We start from the raw sequence: 17,794 nt of genomic DNA on the forward strand, positions 1-17,794 counted from the left end.
ATTAATATTGAGAAAATATAAATATTAATTTCAGAATAGCAAATTAATATTGAGAAAAAGGAAACAGAAATTAATGTGGAGAAAATACAGGAAATCCAATTTTATATTGAGAAAAACCCAAATTGAGAAATCGAAATTAATATTCAGAAAATGAAGATTTAGGTTGAGTAAATACAACTTGCATGAATTTTTAGATTTCGTAATATTAATTTCTATTTCTCAATTTCAATTATGTTTTTCTCCATATTAATTTGTTATTCGGAATTTCATTTTGTAATTTCTCAATATTAACTTGGATTTGTATACCCTTCACCATAGAATAAACACATAGAACGGAAGAAGAGAGTAAAAAATTACTCTCTTTTCATACGGGTGATACAAAAACAAAATACATGCAATACATTCTAAAGAATTAAAGCCTAGTTAGTTTGTACGTTCCGTTCCGAATCAGCTGTTTTGTTTTTAGCATAGGGAAAGTTGTGTATGTCGTTAGTTTTTCTGTAACGTTGCCGTTCTGTTGCGGATGAATCTGTTGAAAACAGAATTTTGTCCGCAACGTTAAGTGACAGCTAAAACAGCTGATATCATATATACACAAAAATGCCAACAATATGAGAGCAGTGGTGCCAACATTTTTGAAAGGCAAATATTTATTATTAACAAAAGAATAAAAAATATAATATTTTCAAAAAAACATTGAAATTTAATAAAATAAATATAAATTTATTTTAATGTATGTACTATGTATGTAAAAAAATTAGTTTAAATTAAATCATTAACAAAAAATTAGAGTTGGGTTGTTCATGAACGAACAAGTTCAATTGAACAATACAGTCAAATGAACAATGAGAAGTTGTTCAATCATCTGGTTCTTTATTGTTCTTTTTATTCACTTTATTCTTTTTGGTCGTCTGACATTACTGTAGATCAGTGATGTTCAAAAATAAAAATGAAGATGTATTGGTGAGAGAGCTACCCAGCAAACATAATGTCAAACACTTAAAATAAGAACAAAATAAAGAATGTTTAGATTTAGAATTTTTCCCAGATATAACCAATTTATTAAATGAATGTAATATAAATTTTAAGGAAATGAAAGAATATACATAATACGGCCTAAATTCTCTCAAATTGTTTATTTATTTTTGACTTTGTCTTTTTTGTGTTCAATCGTAATTGAAACGCGTGTGTTTGCTATGCTTCATCCAAAAACCAACCAACAACAATGCTCAATGAATTTCTTTAAAAAAAGAGGCATTTGTTACACTCTTTAAAAGAGCACAACAAATGTGTGTACATTTTTTAAACAATTGTTGTATGGGGTGAACATCACTGCTGTAGATGTTTGAAGCCTATATTTTGAAAACGCGTCTTAATGGAATTTATGTTGTTTAAATTTTATATAATTCCTTCTTCTTTACTTTATTATTAAAATCATGTTATAATATGCCAAATTCTTTTTTCAAAAGTGACCTGTTCGTTTTGTTCACTGCAAAAACATTAAGCGAGCAATTGTTCATTCACTTAGTTCAGTCAAACATCACAGTATAGAAGTGAACAACTGAACAAAAAGAACGAACTTGTTCATTTATTTGTTCTGAACAAAAGCGACCAATCAGTAAAAAGAACTACACAGAAAGAATTACTGCTAAAATATTTTCTAACAATCGCCTGTCTGAAACTAATTTTATTTTCAATAAATATTTTTATAGATTCTATTAATATTTTTGTTTGATTTTTATTTTAATACAACACTTAGGATAAAACAACATCACAAGCAAGTAAATAAGTGTGTTTGTTGTTATCATGTGCATCTTACACACATTTGGTAATTTCGTTTGCATGCGTGTTTTTAACATGAGTTGATATAATTCTCATTTGGTTAAAAATATTTTTTAAATAAGTAGTTTTGTTTTTGTCAAAGACTTTACAAAAATTGTATGATGTATGATAAACATCTGAAAACATTAAATACTGTTTTAGATGTTTATTTATTACTTTTTTCTTTACTTAGCTTTTTCTTTCTTTATTTTCTTATTTGTAGTTTTTTCTTTATTTTCCTATTTTTGTTTTCTCTTTTTTTCTGATATTATTTTTAAAAAACTTTTTTATTGGTTCTATACCAATTTAGCTTAAAAATAATTTTTTGGACCAGACAAAAATTTTACTGTTTTAAACAAATTTTTGTTTGAAATTGTGTTGTAAATTCAAACAACTTTTTTATTTAATATCATACTTTTTTTAATTGAAAAAATATTGTTTTTTTTCAATTAAATTTTTGCAAAATTTCTTGTTTGAATTTACAAATTTTGTGATAGGTCCTAATTCAAACAAAATTTTGTCTGATTGAGCAAATTTCTTGATTGAATCAGAAATTTAATTTTTTCTGTGTATTATGCCCAACTCTACAAAAAATATATGTATGTATTTATAAAAATGTTCACAATAATATGTTGAAGGTCTAAATACAAAAAACACTAAAAATAGTAACAAAATCACCAAGATGGTTTTTTGGTTATTATTTTAAAAACAGCTGATACGATCTTACGGAAAAACTAACTACAATATAACAGCATTCAGAACGGCACAGAACAGAAACGTTACAGAACGCAAAGACTAATGGTGCCTTTAGGTTTTTGACAACAGACTTAGGTTTTTGGCTCTCAGTTACCTATCTAGTTATTGTCTATGCCCTTCACCTTCGTGAGAAGGATATATATAAGTTTGTCATTCCGTTTGTAATTTCCACAATATAATTTTCTGACCCTATAAAGTGTATTTATCCTGAGCCTTATAGATAACGGAGTCGATTAAGCCATGTCCGTCTGTTGAAATCAACTTTCCGAAACCCCCAAATAACTTACATACTAGGGTATTCAATCGATTAACCTTTAATCGGTTAACCGATTAATTTTGAACGGTTCGAATAATTTAAAATTGCCGATTTTCAAATTACAAATAAACTGATTAATTTGTGTCGATTAACCGTAATTCCTTTTTTTGCACTTTCAACATATTGTTTTGTATTTATTTTTCCATTTCAATTCAATATCCAAGAAAAATGTTTAGTGAGAATAACAACTGACATATTTAATTTACATGTATTTGAAACTTTGTTTGCATTTACATGTACAGAACTTAACGAAACTAAATGAAAATATCAAAGTATTCAATATCTAAAATAATCCTAAAGATTTGATATGCTTAGAAAAAACGAAAAAAAAACTGAAATATTGGATATTCTTTATCATGCTTTCGATTTCTCCAACATCTACAATCAGAGTTTTTACCAAGTAGTTTTATTAAATCTAAAGAAAAAACTCGTTTAAAAGGAAAAAAAAATAAATTATATTATTTTTTTAAAAGATTCTTTCAGAAGATCTCACTAAAATCCTAAAAAAAGCAAATATGCTATTTGCTATTTTTGTTTGGTTGAATTGTTATGATTTGTTTGTTTTTTATGTTTTTGTACACAAAATTCGTGGTTTTATTTTCAATTTAAAATTAAAGTAGACATTATTCGGTTAATCGAATAATTTTAAATTAACCTATTATTAACCGAATAAATCTAAACACCGATTAATTATTTGCTCGATTAACCGATTAAACCAAAAACCAGGAGAACCTCGAGTTTTTACCTATTTTTGACCTATATCTGGATTACAAAGTTATTAATATATACAATATGGATATCTAATGATAGATATTTTAAAGACCTTTGCAACGTATACAAGTAAGTTGGGTCAAAATCGGAAAAAATATTTTTTTTAACCCGAATCTTTTTTTCACCAAGTTTTTTTTTTCATTAAATATTAAAAAAAATTTTAAATTTTTTTTTTAAATTTAAAAAAAATATTAAAAAAAAACAATTCGAAAATTTTTTTTACAAAAAAATTAAAAAACACCTTTGGAAAAAAAAGTAAATTTTGTTTAGCTAAAAATATTTAATATTTTTATTTTGAAGTATAATTTGGTGTAGGCTATATAAGATTCGGCACAGCCGAACGACTATTAACTTGCTTTTCTGAATTACAATTTCTATATTCTCAATATTAAATTGCTTTGCTTTGTCTAACTTTGCCGTCTGGGACAATTTTTATGAAAGATACAAATTTTGATTTCAATAAATCGATGGTTGCGGTCGCCGTATGGCCACATTTTGACCGGATCAATCTCATCCATCAAATGGAAAAGTGTTCTACAGACGGGTCCGGACAGGTACAAAAGTATATATGGGTTTTTCTACTGGTAGTAAAATTGGTTTAACCCCTTTTGACCCTCAAAGGTATATTCCACAAAAATTAAAATTTGAAAAAAAATAGTACCTGCGAAAACATTTAATAACACAGCAGGTGTGAACGGTACAGTCACACATCATACCATTGCTTACAGACTATTGATTGTTCTACCAATATAACAAAAAAATACAGCCGATTATAGATAATAGTTTGCGAGTAATGATAACACGGTGCTACGATGAAAAAAAAAACTTAGAAAACGACCCAGCGCTGCAGCGTGGGTTATATGTCTTGCGAGTACATTACGAATTGTGTCTAAAAATTTCAGAAACACCCTCGAATTCAGAAGTTATTCTAAAAAACATTTTCAGTGATGTTCGTCAACTTATCGACCTGTAACTCAGTCAGATTTTAACCGACTTTAAATTCTTTAACGGTTTTTAAAAGAAAACTAGTTACGCTTTAAAATGACGTGTATACTTTGATACAGTTTTAAGCAATAAGGATTGTTTATGTTAAGAATATCTAAAAGAAAAACAAAATTTCTCAACTTTTTTGATTTTGGTCGCTTTTTGTTGCTTATTTTGATATGAAAGCTTATAAAAATTTATACCAACAAATTAAGGAAATTTAGTTCTTAACAAATCATGGTTTTAATTATTCAAATCGGATGAAAATTGTAAAAGTTATTCAACTTTTCATTAACACATTTTTTTCTCCCCCAGCGCACACAGAAAAAAGTTTCAACATAAATATTATGATTTGATTTCATTGATTTCAATTCATAACATTTATAAATAATTTCTTAAATATTAAGATTTTGTTCATATTTTATGTTTTCAAATTAAATCTAGAAGGCTTGAAAAATATAATTTCAATTTCATTTATATTTTTATGTTGTTGAAAAATGTTTGAAATTTTTCTTGGAAAATTTTTTATTTATTTTTATGATTTCCAGCTACAAAATGAGCCAATATGCGCGAAAATGATTAAATTTTTTTAAGGTGTTGATATTTATGTTTATTTATATTTTATTATGTTTAATGATATCATTAATTTTCAGATATTGTTGATTCATCTTAAAATATTCGCCAGTATATGGCTATTATGCAAATAGTTTTGAATTAATTCATTAGATAATGCAATTATAATTCAATTTATTATAAAATATTATTAAATTTGCAAAAATTTCCGTCATGTACAAATTAATAATATTTATGAACATGTTCTTATTCTGAATGAAAAAAGTTTGGGAAAAAAAATCAAGTTCGATTAATAATATTTATTACAAAATTCATTCCAATTATGAATTTCTTTTTTCTGTGCATATGAATAAACAAAAAAACAAAAAACTATAAAAAAAAATATTTGTAAAATTTTCAATTTACAAGGTAAATTTTTTGCAGCTTTTTTCGAAAAAGTTTAATAACTTTTGGAAATATAAGCCGATTTTAACAAGTAATGTCTCATTTTTGTCTATATAAAATTGTCTTTAAAACGTCGTGCAAATAAAAATAGGTTTCCATAGAAAAAAGTTAAAATAACTATTGTTGAATTTGAAAAATTACGAAAAAAAATAAAAATAAAGTGAAACTTTTTATCAAAACTTTTTATAATATACATTTTATGCATACATTTTATGAAAACTCAATTCTTTGCCTATCCATAATTGTTTAAGATTTTCAAATCGGTATAAAAATGTGCGAGTTAGAGGTACTAAAGCACAACGACCTACCCTAAAACCGTTTTTTCAAAATAACTCAAAATTTTGAGGGTGTTTCAAAATCTTTGAAAACGGTTTTAGTATGTCCTCACCTAGGTCTACAACCCCCATTAGGTCGCTTTTCAAGTTCTGACAAAAAGTGTCATTTTGTACCAGAGTGTAATTTACTTCTGATCAAATATACAAAACTCAATTTTTTTTTTTATAAAATAACAGTATAAAGTATTTCTGCCAGGCAGTTACGAAAAAATATTTTTTTTTGCCTTTATAAATTTTTCGTTATATCTTTGTCATTTTTAATCGGATTTTAATGTATGATATATCAATGTTTTTGTCTCGAGAAGACCAATGTTTTTCTCTAAGGTTAGCAAAATTTTAATGATTTATTGCGAGCTTTAATTTTCTGACATTACGGTGGTCATCGGTCATCGGTTCACCATTTGAAAAATCGAAAAATGCCACAAATACGTTCGCACATAAACGGCTGAAGAGTTTTGCTCGAAACTTTGAGAAAATATCTCAGAAACTAAACATTGCATTATTAAGCGTTTCGGAGATATTTTAGATATTAAAGTTCTTGCCTAGTGTGCAAAGTTTCGAGCAAAACTCTTTAGCTGTTTTTGTTCCATTTTAAATATAAAGTTGTGATTTTTCCATTTTCACATAATTATTTTTTTTTTTGTCGGTGTACTGATAAATTTTTTATCACAAACGAAAGATTGCTACTCTAGCTAAGTACCCCAAAATTAAAAATAATTGTTTTTATATTATTAAAAAAACTACGGCGTCTTTTTAGAATTCTGTTGAAAAAACAAAGTCGCAAATATCATTCTATATTTCACACAACGGAAAATTGAGAACAGCCCTAATGTCCGTTTGAGGTAGCTGAATTCAATTCAATTTATTTATTGATAATCTGTAAGCCAAAAATGTCCAAATTGATTAAAAAGTAATTATATATGGCACTTATATTATTACATTTTTTGCTGGACTTAGGGCCATTATTACAACTCGCCGTTATAGTTAAAGGTAACTTTAAGCAATAGAAAAAGGTACCCCTAAATGTAACTTTAACTATAACGGCAAGTTGTAATAATGGCCCTTAGCATGTTTTCTTCTTACTATTTTTTTTTTGTGGAGTTAGCACTTTTGCGTATCACAGAAAAATCATCAGTAAGAAACAAAATAACGAAATTTTTTATTGCAAAATATGTTAATTTCAATCAAAAGTGGACTTGTTACGTTTCCGTACTAAGCTAACGAAATTCCAAATGATCGGAATAAAACAATGCTATGATTTAAAAATAAATTACTACTATTACCAAATTAAAACAACTTAATGAACTCTACCACATAAGAATGCATTGTTTAACCAAACTTTTACAAATTTCCCATTGTTCTACGGAAATTTACTTAACATTATTCGCATGTCTGAAAATGCTATTTTACATATTAATTACATACTTCACATAGTAGTAAGTACTTAACTTCATATTCAAAATACTAATTATTCCTCTTATTTATTTCTTCTTCTCCATTTGCATTAAATAACCAAATGAACATCATAATCAACAACAATTTTATTTTGTATCTCAACACTGAAACGTTAAAAGCATCTCAAACATTTAGTATGCTTAACATTATCGACCTCTCTACTTTGGATGCTGTGTGCATATCCCACACAAGGAGAAACATCGAAAATTTTAGCTGTATATCCATTTCCTGGTAAAAGTCACTTCATGATGCACAGAACCATCATTAAAGAGCTCATACAGAGAGGTCATCAAGTAACGATGATAACAGCCTTCAGTTTAAAGGATTTAAAGTTGGGTTCAAATTATACAGAGATTTTAGTTGAACCAGTTTATGATTTTTGGAGTGATAGTAAGTGGCAAAAATCCAGCATTGTTATGAGATGCCAATTAATAAATATCAATTTTTCATTCCAGTAATAGAATACTTTAAAGCTGATAATATATTTGAGCTGTCTGAAATGGACTTTTTTGGTTTTTTGAAAATGTTGGAAATAGTTGGCTTGAAAACCACCGAACATGCTTTAAAACAACCAAAAGTACAGGAAATTATCAATCATCCTCACCCAAAAGGACAATATGATTTGCTGTTGAGTGAACAGTTCTATCAGGAGCCCTTCTTAGCCTTGTCCTATATATACGATATACCGGTGGTGACCAGCAGTACTTTGGGTTATGAAAATCATATGAGTCAAATGATGGGTGTGCTAACGCCCTGGTCCTTTGTGCCCCATGGTTTTATGCCCCTCACCGATCACATGAGTTTTATGGAACGTGTTAAGAACAGTTATTATTCATTGGCTGAGGATTTGACTAGAGAATGGAATTTATTTCCAAAAATGGATAAATTGGTGCAACAATATTTTGGCCATTTGAAAGGTAAACCTGAATTAATTTTAAAGTATTTCTTTCTACCATTACAACTTTTTATTTTAGTTAATATACCTCCAATTTCCCATATGGAAAAGAATATCTCTGTAATGTTTCTCAACAGTCACACACCACTGACCAGCTCCAGGCCCACAATTGGCGGTATGGTACCTGTTGGAGGCATGCATATCTATCCACCCAAACAACTGCCTCAAGATATAAAAACTTTCTTAGATGAAGCAGAAAATGGTGCCATATATTTCAGTTTGGGTAAGTTTAAATTAATAAACTTTAACCAATCGAGACTTCTTTATTATTATGATTTATTTATAGGCAGCAATGTCCAATCCAAAGATATGCCTGCTGAAAAACTTAAAATTTTCCTGGAAGTATTTGCCTCTATGAAAGAGCGCATTTTGTGGAAATTCGAAAATGAAACTATAGCAAATCTGCCCAAAAATGTCATGATCAAAGCCTGGCTACCACAAGCCGATATATTGGCTCATCCCAATGTCAAAGTATTCATTACCCATGGCGGTTTGTTCGGCACCCAAGAAGGTGTCCACTATGCCGTACCTATGTTGGGTATGCCCATCTATTGTGATCAACATTTAAATATGCGCAAAGCTGTACAATCTGGTTATGCCATCAATTTGCATTTCCCAGATATAACCAAAGAAATATTGAAGGAATCGCTAGAGAAATTACTACACGATCCCTATTATCGTAACAATATCAATAGAATTTCTAGCATATTCCATGATCGTCCTATGGGTGCTCGAGAAACAGCCATGTATTGGATAGAGTATGTGATACGTCATAATGGAGCTACGCATTTGAGATCAGCCGGTTTGGATCTTAAGTGGTATCAGTTCTACTTATTAGATGTCATTGCCTTTGTTGTGGGCTGTATTGTTCTGACGTTGGCATTGTCTTGGTTTGCATTACGTATGATTTTATATCGTAAGCCCAAACATGTGAAATCTAAGACACAGTAGTGAATTGCATTTTAATTTATGTTTATTTAAATTGTTTTAATAAAAATATTGATTTGAAGTGAACATTCTTGGTTGTCGTTTTGTTGTTATATCATAACTGAATTGATTGGAAATCATGTGTTTTTGACATTAAAAACATTGACAATCTTGGTGTTTTTTTTATTTCGGAATGACTGACCAATCACATATGTAATTATTAAAGAAATTTCAAAACGTACCATTCGAAGAATGAAGAAGTACCTATAGTTCAGTTCTCACAGTTTGGTACCTAAATATTATCCCATATTCCTAACTCTAAATTCACTCTAATATCAGCTAACTTTAATGTCGATAAGTTAAATAATTTAAAAAATTAAAAAAGTACCATTAGGAGAAAAGTACCAAGTTCTAAATTTAAAAATACTCCATTTTTCCAAAATTATTTATGGAATTAAAATCTGTGATAATGTGCCCAAGAGAAATACGTATATTTTAAAAAAAATGGCTCACGTGTTCCAAATAACACTCTGTTAGTTAATTTTTGTTATGAATCCAGGTAACAATGTTAAAAATAGTATCAAAATTGTCTTAATAATTTTAAATAAAATGAATTTTCCCGTTTTTACCTTTTTTATACCCGTTACGTGGTAAAATTTTATTCAAATAAATGTCTCTATGGTGGTGGGAGCTCATAATAAAATATTCATATGTCTATATCGATTTATAGAAAAACATACTTTATGAAAAGAGTTTCCAAAAAGTACCATATTTATATCTGTTATTTTTTTAAGTAAAGAGTACGATTTAAAATTTGAAAGGGTCCATTTTGAAAAACAAGTCAAAAAGTTTATGATTTCGGGAAAAAATGTCAAAATTTTTTTATTTTTTTTCGAAAGGTTTTAGTACTTTGGTGTTTGGACACACTGGTAATAGTAAAATACACGAAGCTTGCAAAACTTTTCGAAAGTATCGAAATATGACTAAAATGTACCATTGATGATAAATAATCGATTACTCTCTGAAGAGTTACTAAATTGTGTGATCCTCTTATAAACCTAATATAATAAATTCGATTGCTTAAACGAAACAGTTTTCTCTGTGTATGTTAATTTCATTTCTATAAATTACATATAATCCCAGACAAACAACATTGTTATTATAAAATAAGTAAGAGAGCTACATTCGGCCGTGCCGAATCTTATTTAAAAAAATGTTTTTTCAATATTTTATTTTTCAAGACTAAAAATATTTTTTTTTATTTTTTCATATTTTCTACAAAAAGTTAATAATAAATTCAATGAAACTATTTTAATATTTTACTTTTAAAAACCCTTCACAAAATTATACTTCAAAATAAAAATTTTAAATATTTTTAGGTAAATATTTTTAGTTTTTCCAAAGTTGTTTTATATTTTTTTTTGAATGTGTTTTTAATTTTTTTTTAATCTTTTTAAATTTAAAATTTTTTTTTAGTTTTTTAATTTTTTTTTTATATTTAACGAAAAAAACTTTTGGTGAAAAAAAAAATCGGGTTATCAAATATTTTTTCCGATTTTGACCCATTGTAGGTCCAACTTACTATGGTCTTATATACGTCATTGCAAAGGTCTTTGAAATATCTATCATTAGATATCCATATTATATATATTAATGACTTAGTAATCCAGATATAGGTAAAAAAATAAGTCAATAATCGAGGTTGTCCTGGTTTTTTTCTTATATCTCAGCCATTTGTGGACCTATTTTATTTTAAATAGCAACCGAGCCGTTTGAGTTGATTTCAACAGACAGACATACAGACAGACAGACGGACATGGCTTAATCGACTCCGCTATCTATAGGGATCCAAAATATGAAAAATGTAGAAATTACAAACGGAATGACAAACTTATATATACCCTTCCCACGAAGGTGAAGGGTATAATAAAACGATTCACGAAATGTTCAATGCAATAGTACTTAGTCTTAAATTCCATGTATGTCCGTCTATTAACCCTGCTCGTAGCTGTATAGAAAATATTATTAAATTTAAATGTATTGAAAACAGATTTGTAATATTCATTGTATAATAACTGTTATAAAAACACAATTTTTAAGAGATTCACAGGAAATATATCCATTTATTTAGACATCCTCAAGAACTCCTGAATACTTTAATTAGCTTAGAAAGAAAAACTGAGAGCTTTTGCAGGATAATGATGCCCAACATTCCTCATTAACTATTATGTTAATACCATAGAGAAATATACATAGAGCGGAAACTAAAAAAAAAACACAAACAAAAAAATTACTCAAACAAACACACATACGTGTGTTGTTTTTGTTTTCGTCATGTTTTTTTCACTAATAAAGTCTCACCAATTAGGTTTTTGACAACTGAGTTAGGTCTTTTATAGGAGTGTTTCCTATATATGTGTATTTATCTGTGGTTAATTTTTACTATAAAAAACCTTCGATTAGTTTTGATGAATTTAAACTGATTAATAAGTTACACGCTTATAAAATGATTCCCATTAATGAATAAAATGTGATTCGACTCAAAAATTATTCAAAAATGAGTGAAAACTGATCAGTAGAGGTGGAAATAAAAAGTCATTTAGACGAGTCGCGGATATGGTACTATTTTCTCCCGACAAAAGTATCATTTAAGATCAGAAATTGTCAGAGATAAGCGCTGAAGTATCCAAAAATACATGAATTTGATTAAAGTTATCAAAAAGTGCTAGCTGGGAACACCTCATTATTAGAACTTTATACGTGTGAACAGGCTTGCCAGTATTGGGATTTGTCCCCATAGATGGAGATTTTGTAAGGTTTTTTGGGACAGAAAATTTCATTTGTGGACTGGGGATATTTGAAAATATTTCGGGGATTTTATGGGGATAAAGTAATTATTAGGTTACGGTTGTTTTATTATAGATAATAGCAATAAATTACCAATAATTGAACTTTATATGAAAAACGTTGGTTCTGCTTGTGAAAATGTTTTTCATAAACAAAAAATTAAAGCAAGGAACATTGGGTGAATACTTTTGACCCACCTTGTATGTATCATAATATTTAAATCCGAAGCAGTATTTTCGAAAAGTTTTCTAATAATTGTCGGATTTTATGCAGATCAAAACAAATTTTGATGGTAAAGTTCAATGCTAGGTGTAATTCTGTAACTTCGAATTGAATTTACAATTGACTATTCTCAAATGTGTTTATGCTAGTTAAATGTTTGGTTAAAAAAGATACCACTACTTATTTTATATAAGATTTGAAACGATGTGTTACTAGATGCAGCGGAAAAAAATGTTCAACCAATTTTTATGAATATTTTCAAAAGAAACTTTGACTAATTCATAAGAATTTTGGTTTCGAACGTTATTGGACGATTTATTTAATACGTACTTTAGTTTAGTGAGAATTTCAAGAAAAACAATATTTGGGGATTTTTGGGGATATTTTTAATTTTGGTTGGCGACGGCGATTGAAAGTACCTGGCATCCCTGCTTGTGAATGCTCTTACCCAAGATGGACATGAACCGACACATTACAATTAACGTTATTAGTAACTCGGTGGTATGGATCGGTTCTAATTATAACACTTTGTATAATAGAGACCTTAATTTTATGTGAACATTTTGTTTACCTGACTTCTTAAAAATTATTCAAATTGTGGTCCCCCCTATTACTATTTTCCCACACAGTATGTACGAGTAAATTAATATTAAACTTGATTTTTTTTATTTGAGGGCAAACCACCATACATTTTAATTGAAACATACAATTATTATTGCTATTATTAGTTTTTTTTTCGCTTTATATCGGGTATTTATTTTAAAGGTTTGCTTTTCAAAAATTTAAGTTTTTTTCACATCCAACACTTTAATATGAAAGTGACCCATCAATTTAAAAAAGTGTTATTCCATTAGAGGAAATGTAATACTTTATAGATATTTCAGAGATTGAACACAGATTAAACCAATAAAAATTTATTAAATATTAAATAACTTGGAGAAAAATCACCCTTTACTATGATTTAACCAGAAATGTTTTGTTTTTAGATTTTTGTTTAATATTCTATAGCGACTAGTCAGAAAATGGTGGGAATAAAAAAATACTAAACAATATGGAGCTATAACAGCAAAAATAACTTAAGTGCATAACAACGAAATTCATAGAAAAAGCTTTTTCTTTCTGATTGTTTGCTTGTTTTAATTCAATGTAAACATGTGAAACGATTCTAAATTATCGATTTGCATTAAACAAATTAAAATCTAATATATTGCTGGTTAAGATACATTCGTAGTTAGGGCTCGATATATTTGCATGTGCGGATTCCTGTTTAAATTTTAACGTTATAAAACACTAAAACTACGAGTATTATGATTGTTGAAATATAATTTTTTGTTTAGTTATTTCATCGAAATATTAATAATGGAATTGTACATTTTGGCTGTAGAGTTTAAATTGGAAAATAAAGACTGGTCATGTTAAAATGGTATGATGCCCTACATTTATATTTAGAAAGAACGTTAAATTCATTGAATAAAAGTATAAGTTTCAAAGTATACCTAAATTATCGATTTGCTTTAAAAAATTAAAATCGAATATATTATTGGTTAAGATATTTTCGCTGTTAAGGCACGATTTACAACTTTAATTTTTCACGCACCACCATTAGTGAATGCAAATATGTAAGTACTTCATCAATACATTTGCATATGAGGATTCCTGTTTCAATTTTAACGTTATAAAACACTCAAACTACGAGTATTATGATTGCTTTCAGACCATCATGAAATATAATTTGTTGTTTGGTTATTTTATCGAAATTTTAATAATGGAAATGCACATTTCGGCTGTAGAGTTTAAATTGGAAAATAAAGACTGGTCATATTAAAATCGTATGATGTTCTACATTTGCTATGATTGCCCGAGAAAATTTTAACACTTTGATATGGACTATGTACTACTCTAACATCACACAGTTAGAGTCTCCCTGAAGGCATGTCAGGAAGAACCATAGAGTATACGAAAAGAAAGTATGAGTAGAATCCATTTGTATACGGCGGCTTTCAAAGACATTAATACAGACGCCATCAACACCGCGGTCGAAGGATTCAAAATGAATATCGTACTTGGATGTCGCTTTAGCAGACAGTGACAGACAGTGACAGACAGTTTTACTCAGACAGTGAGTAAAACAAAAGTAGTGCTGGCACATGTGAGGTCGGGATGGAGCAGTAGGCTTATTAAAAAAAAGATTTGCTATAGAAACCACTATTCTACACAAGATTTTCTATAGAATATAGCAATACACATACTTTTCTACAGAAAGTACTCTTATACATAATATTTTCTACAGAAAATACTGTTATACACAAGATTTTCTATAAAAAATAAAGTTTTACACACGATTTTTATAGAAACAACTGTTATACACAAGATTTTCTACAGAAAATACTATTATACACAAGAAAATTCTGTTATACATACGATTTCCTACAGCAAATACTGTTTTACACAAGATTTTCTACAGAAAATACAGTTTTGCACAAGATTTACTGTTATACACAAGAAAATACAGTTATACACAAGATTTTCTATAAAAATACTGTTATACACAAGACATTCTGTAGAAAATACTGTTATACACAAGATTTTCTATAGAAAATACTGTTAAACTGATGATTTTGTATATAAACTAATTTAGCTATAGCAAAAAATCATTCCTAGTCTATTAGATTTTGTAAATTACACAGGTCAACAGCAACAAAAAGGCTTCATTAACCACTATATAGATTTGATGCATCATGGTTACCTAAGTTAAGGCGACCAAATTTTGAAAATGAAAATAGATGACATAAAGAAAAAAGTAAAAAATTTATTTGAATTCAACATTTTTTACAGAAAAATTTACGTTCACATATACATATGTATGTATATGATCAGGGCAACCAAAATATGCAAATGCGTGTTTTTTCTGGTGAGTCTAATGGGCACATGGATAAGATTACACGTTTTAGAACTATTTAAGAATTTTGGCATCGAATTGTTAGTGCATATTTTTGCATATATTTGTTTTAAGAGCATATTTATGTCATATTTTTGCGTTTTAGAGCATATTTAACTGTTTAATAGCATATTTTGACTTTATCAAAAACAAATTTTGTCTTACTTATTTTTCGCTGTTGTGTTACAGGTTTTTACTTCCTTAAAATTCAAAATTGAAAAATGTATGGCTTTTTTTAATATAAAATAAGCACTATTTTAATAATAGCGCCATCTAAATATAAAATTTTAGTTCTAATTAAAACATAACCATTCTAAGTGTTAAAGAAATATTATCTTTCAAATTTGCTCCTTTAATAGAAAGAATATTTTCTATGTACAAAAATGTTTTCAGATCCAATAGAAACGATTTTTATTTGAAAATTTAAGTCAACATTTTGTAATTTATTGCAATAATAACCTTAATTGAAGAAGTGACTTTATATTTATATAAAATATCATCACAAATACCTCTCGAGGCCTTTTCATAACTTAAGTTCCTATTGTTTTTATGTTGTATTTATTTTTTGTTATACATACTTGTTTTAGTTCTTGTTATTTTTGTTTATTTTATGTTACTTTACCTTTTTAGAAATGAATTGTATTGATTTTTTTAAATAAAAATATATTTTTTGGTTAAAAATTATGTAAAAGTTTGTTTTTTTAAGAGCATATTTATTAAATTTTAAGAGCATATTTTAAAGTTTTTACTGCATATTTAAAGCGCTTAAAACGTTTTTTTAGATCATATTTCTGGTTTCCCTGTATATTATAGTGCTCCAAGATTGTATGGACGAAGAAACATTTCAGGGTACAGGCCGTCCCCCACTAGAAGTGTATTATTAGGATGATAGGATAACGTTAACTGGTGGCGCAACGACGATGAAGATTTGAGGTGCATTTAAAAGGGGAAAAAATATTTTTTTTAAGTTTTTGTAAAACTTTTGCCATTAAATAATTTGCAATTTAATTTAAAAGATTCGAAATGTATACGTAATTTTCGTTCAAATGAGATATAAAAGACAACAATTGGTTAACAAATTTTAAAATTATTAAAAATTGCCCAGGCCACAGATATGTTGGAACAAAATTAATATATTTTGAGAAATATTAAATTAAAAGCTAATTTTTACTTAAAATATATCCATATATACTTGTATTTGAGTTTTTGTTTTCACCGGTTACACCGGTAACCTATTCGCAGGTATGATCAAACAAATTTAATTTAATTAACGGCAGTTCCAAAACTCCATTTCAAATTTTAAAAAAATTCGTTTAGCAAATTTCAGAATTTTTTGATCATCTTAATGGGATTTATAGAGAATATAATAGGGAGTATATAATATAAACTAATTATTTGTTTATGAGCCCCATTTTCTTACTGTTATGAATTTTAAATAAACCTATTCAGAATATTATAGTACAGATAATTTTAAACATACTCTGAAAGTTTTATTAAAATCGAAAACGTTAACCCTTAAATCGGGAAGGTCAAATATTTCAATATTTGGAATTTCTAATTGAAAGATAGCGAAAAGTTATATATTTTTAGGACGATTTTAATGAAACTTTGGAAAAATGTAGCATACAGTCTAGTATTTAACCGTTAACCGTCTTACAAAAATCGGTTTCTCAAAAAACCGAAAAGTTAAAGAAAACCGAAACCGGTCGAGTTTACAAAGATGAAAAACCCGGTTTTCGGTTGTGGTTACTCTAATCGAGATTTTAAGGAAATGTGAAGAAGAGCATAAGTCTTGAAGGAGATTTTGTAGAAATATCATCAAGTCCATTTATAGTCACTTCAGGGATTCTAAAAGTTATGAGCTTTTATAAGAAGTACAGTAGCGTATTATTTTATTTTTGGTATCTAAACTAAATATGATTTAATCTTATATTGAGCATATATTTCTCTTAGTAGATATATACATCATTACTACATAATTACTAATTTACTAATTACATTTCTAACTTCATTACATCTCTTTACTCTCAAACATGATCCTATTTAAATTTAAAATCCCACTATGCATTATTGGTCTTAAATAAGTCATCTATATATATAAATTCTTAAGCTTCTTTTCATAGCATTCTGAAGTTCTCAGAAGCACTTCTGATTTTCTGAAGTAGCTCAATGCAAAACTTCTTGAATTAATCAACTACGAACAAAAGAATCTAAATATCCTAAACAGCTTTCTTCCACCTTCAAATATATCATGTTTATAATTTTGCTTATCTTCTGGATAACACCAGATCATCAATATTTTGTTAATTTTCTAATTTCCAATATAGTCATCAAAATTAACATATAAATGTTCATATTCAAGTGACTTACCTACTTTCTGTAGAGTACTTACATTCAGGTTTCATCAGCCATTTAACCAGAAAATCAATTAAAAACAGCAAGACCACGTA

General features: G+C 27.9%; 1 protein-coding gene across 1 annotated transcript in view; it reads left to right on the forward strand.

Moving 5' to 3' along the window:
- The window catches only part of LOC135960338 (UDP-glycosyltransferase UGT5-like), a 30,600-nt gene extending 21,176 nt beyond the window's left edge, over positions 1–9,424 (forward strand). Inside the window, exons 2-5 of the mRNA XM_065511606.1 lie at positions 7,575–7,845; positions 7,911–8,372; positions 8,430–8,633; positions 8,697–9,424. Of these exons, the coding sequence (XP_065367678.1) occupies positions 7,575–7,845; positions 7,911–8,372; positions 8,430–8,633; positions 8,697–9,361 (1,602 nt within the window). The 3' untranslated portion in view covers positions 9,362–9,424. The remainder of the gene's footprint in view (positions 1–7,574; positions 7,846–7,910; positions 8,373–8,429; positions 8,634–8,696) is intronic.
- Positions 9,425–17,794: the final 8,370 nt, after the last annotated feature.

This window comes from Calliphora vicina, chromosome 5 (assembly GCF_958450345.1).
Source record: "Calliphora vicina chromosome 5, idCalVici1.1, whole genome shotgun sequence".
Taxonomy (NCBI): Eukaryota; Metazoa; Arthropoda; class Insecta; order Diptera; family Calliphoridae; genus Calliphora; species Calliphora vicina.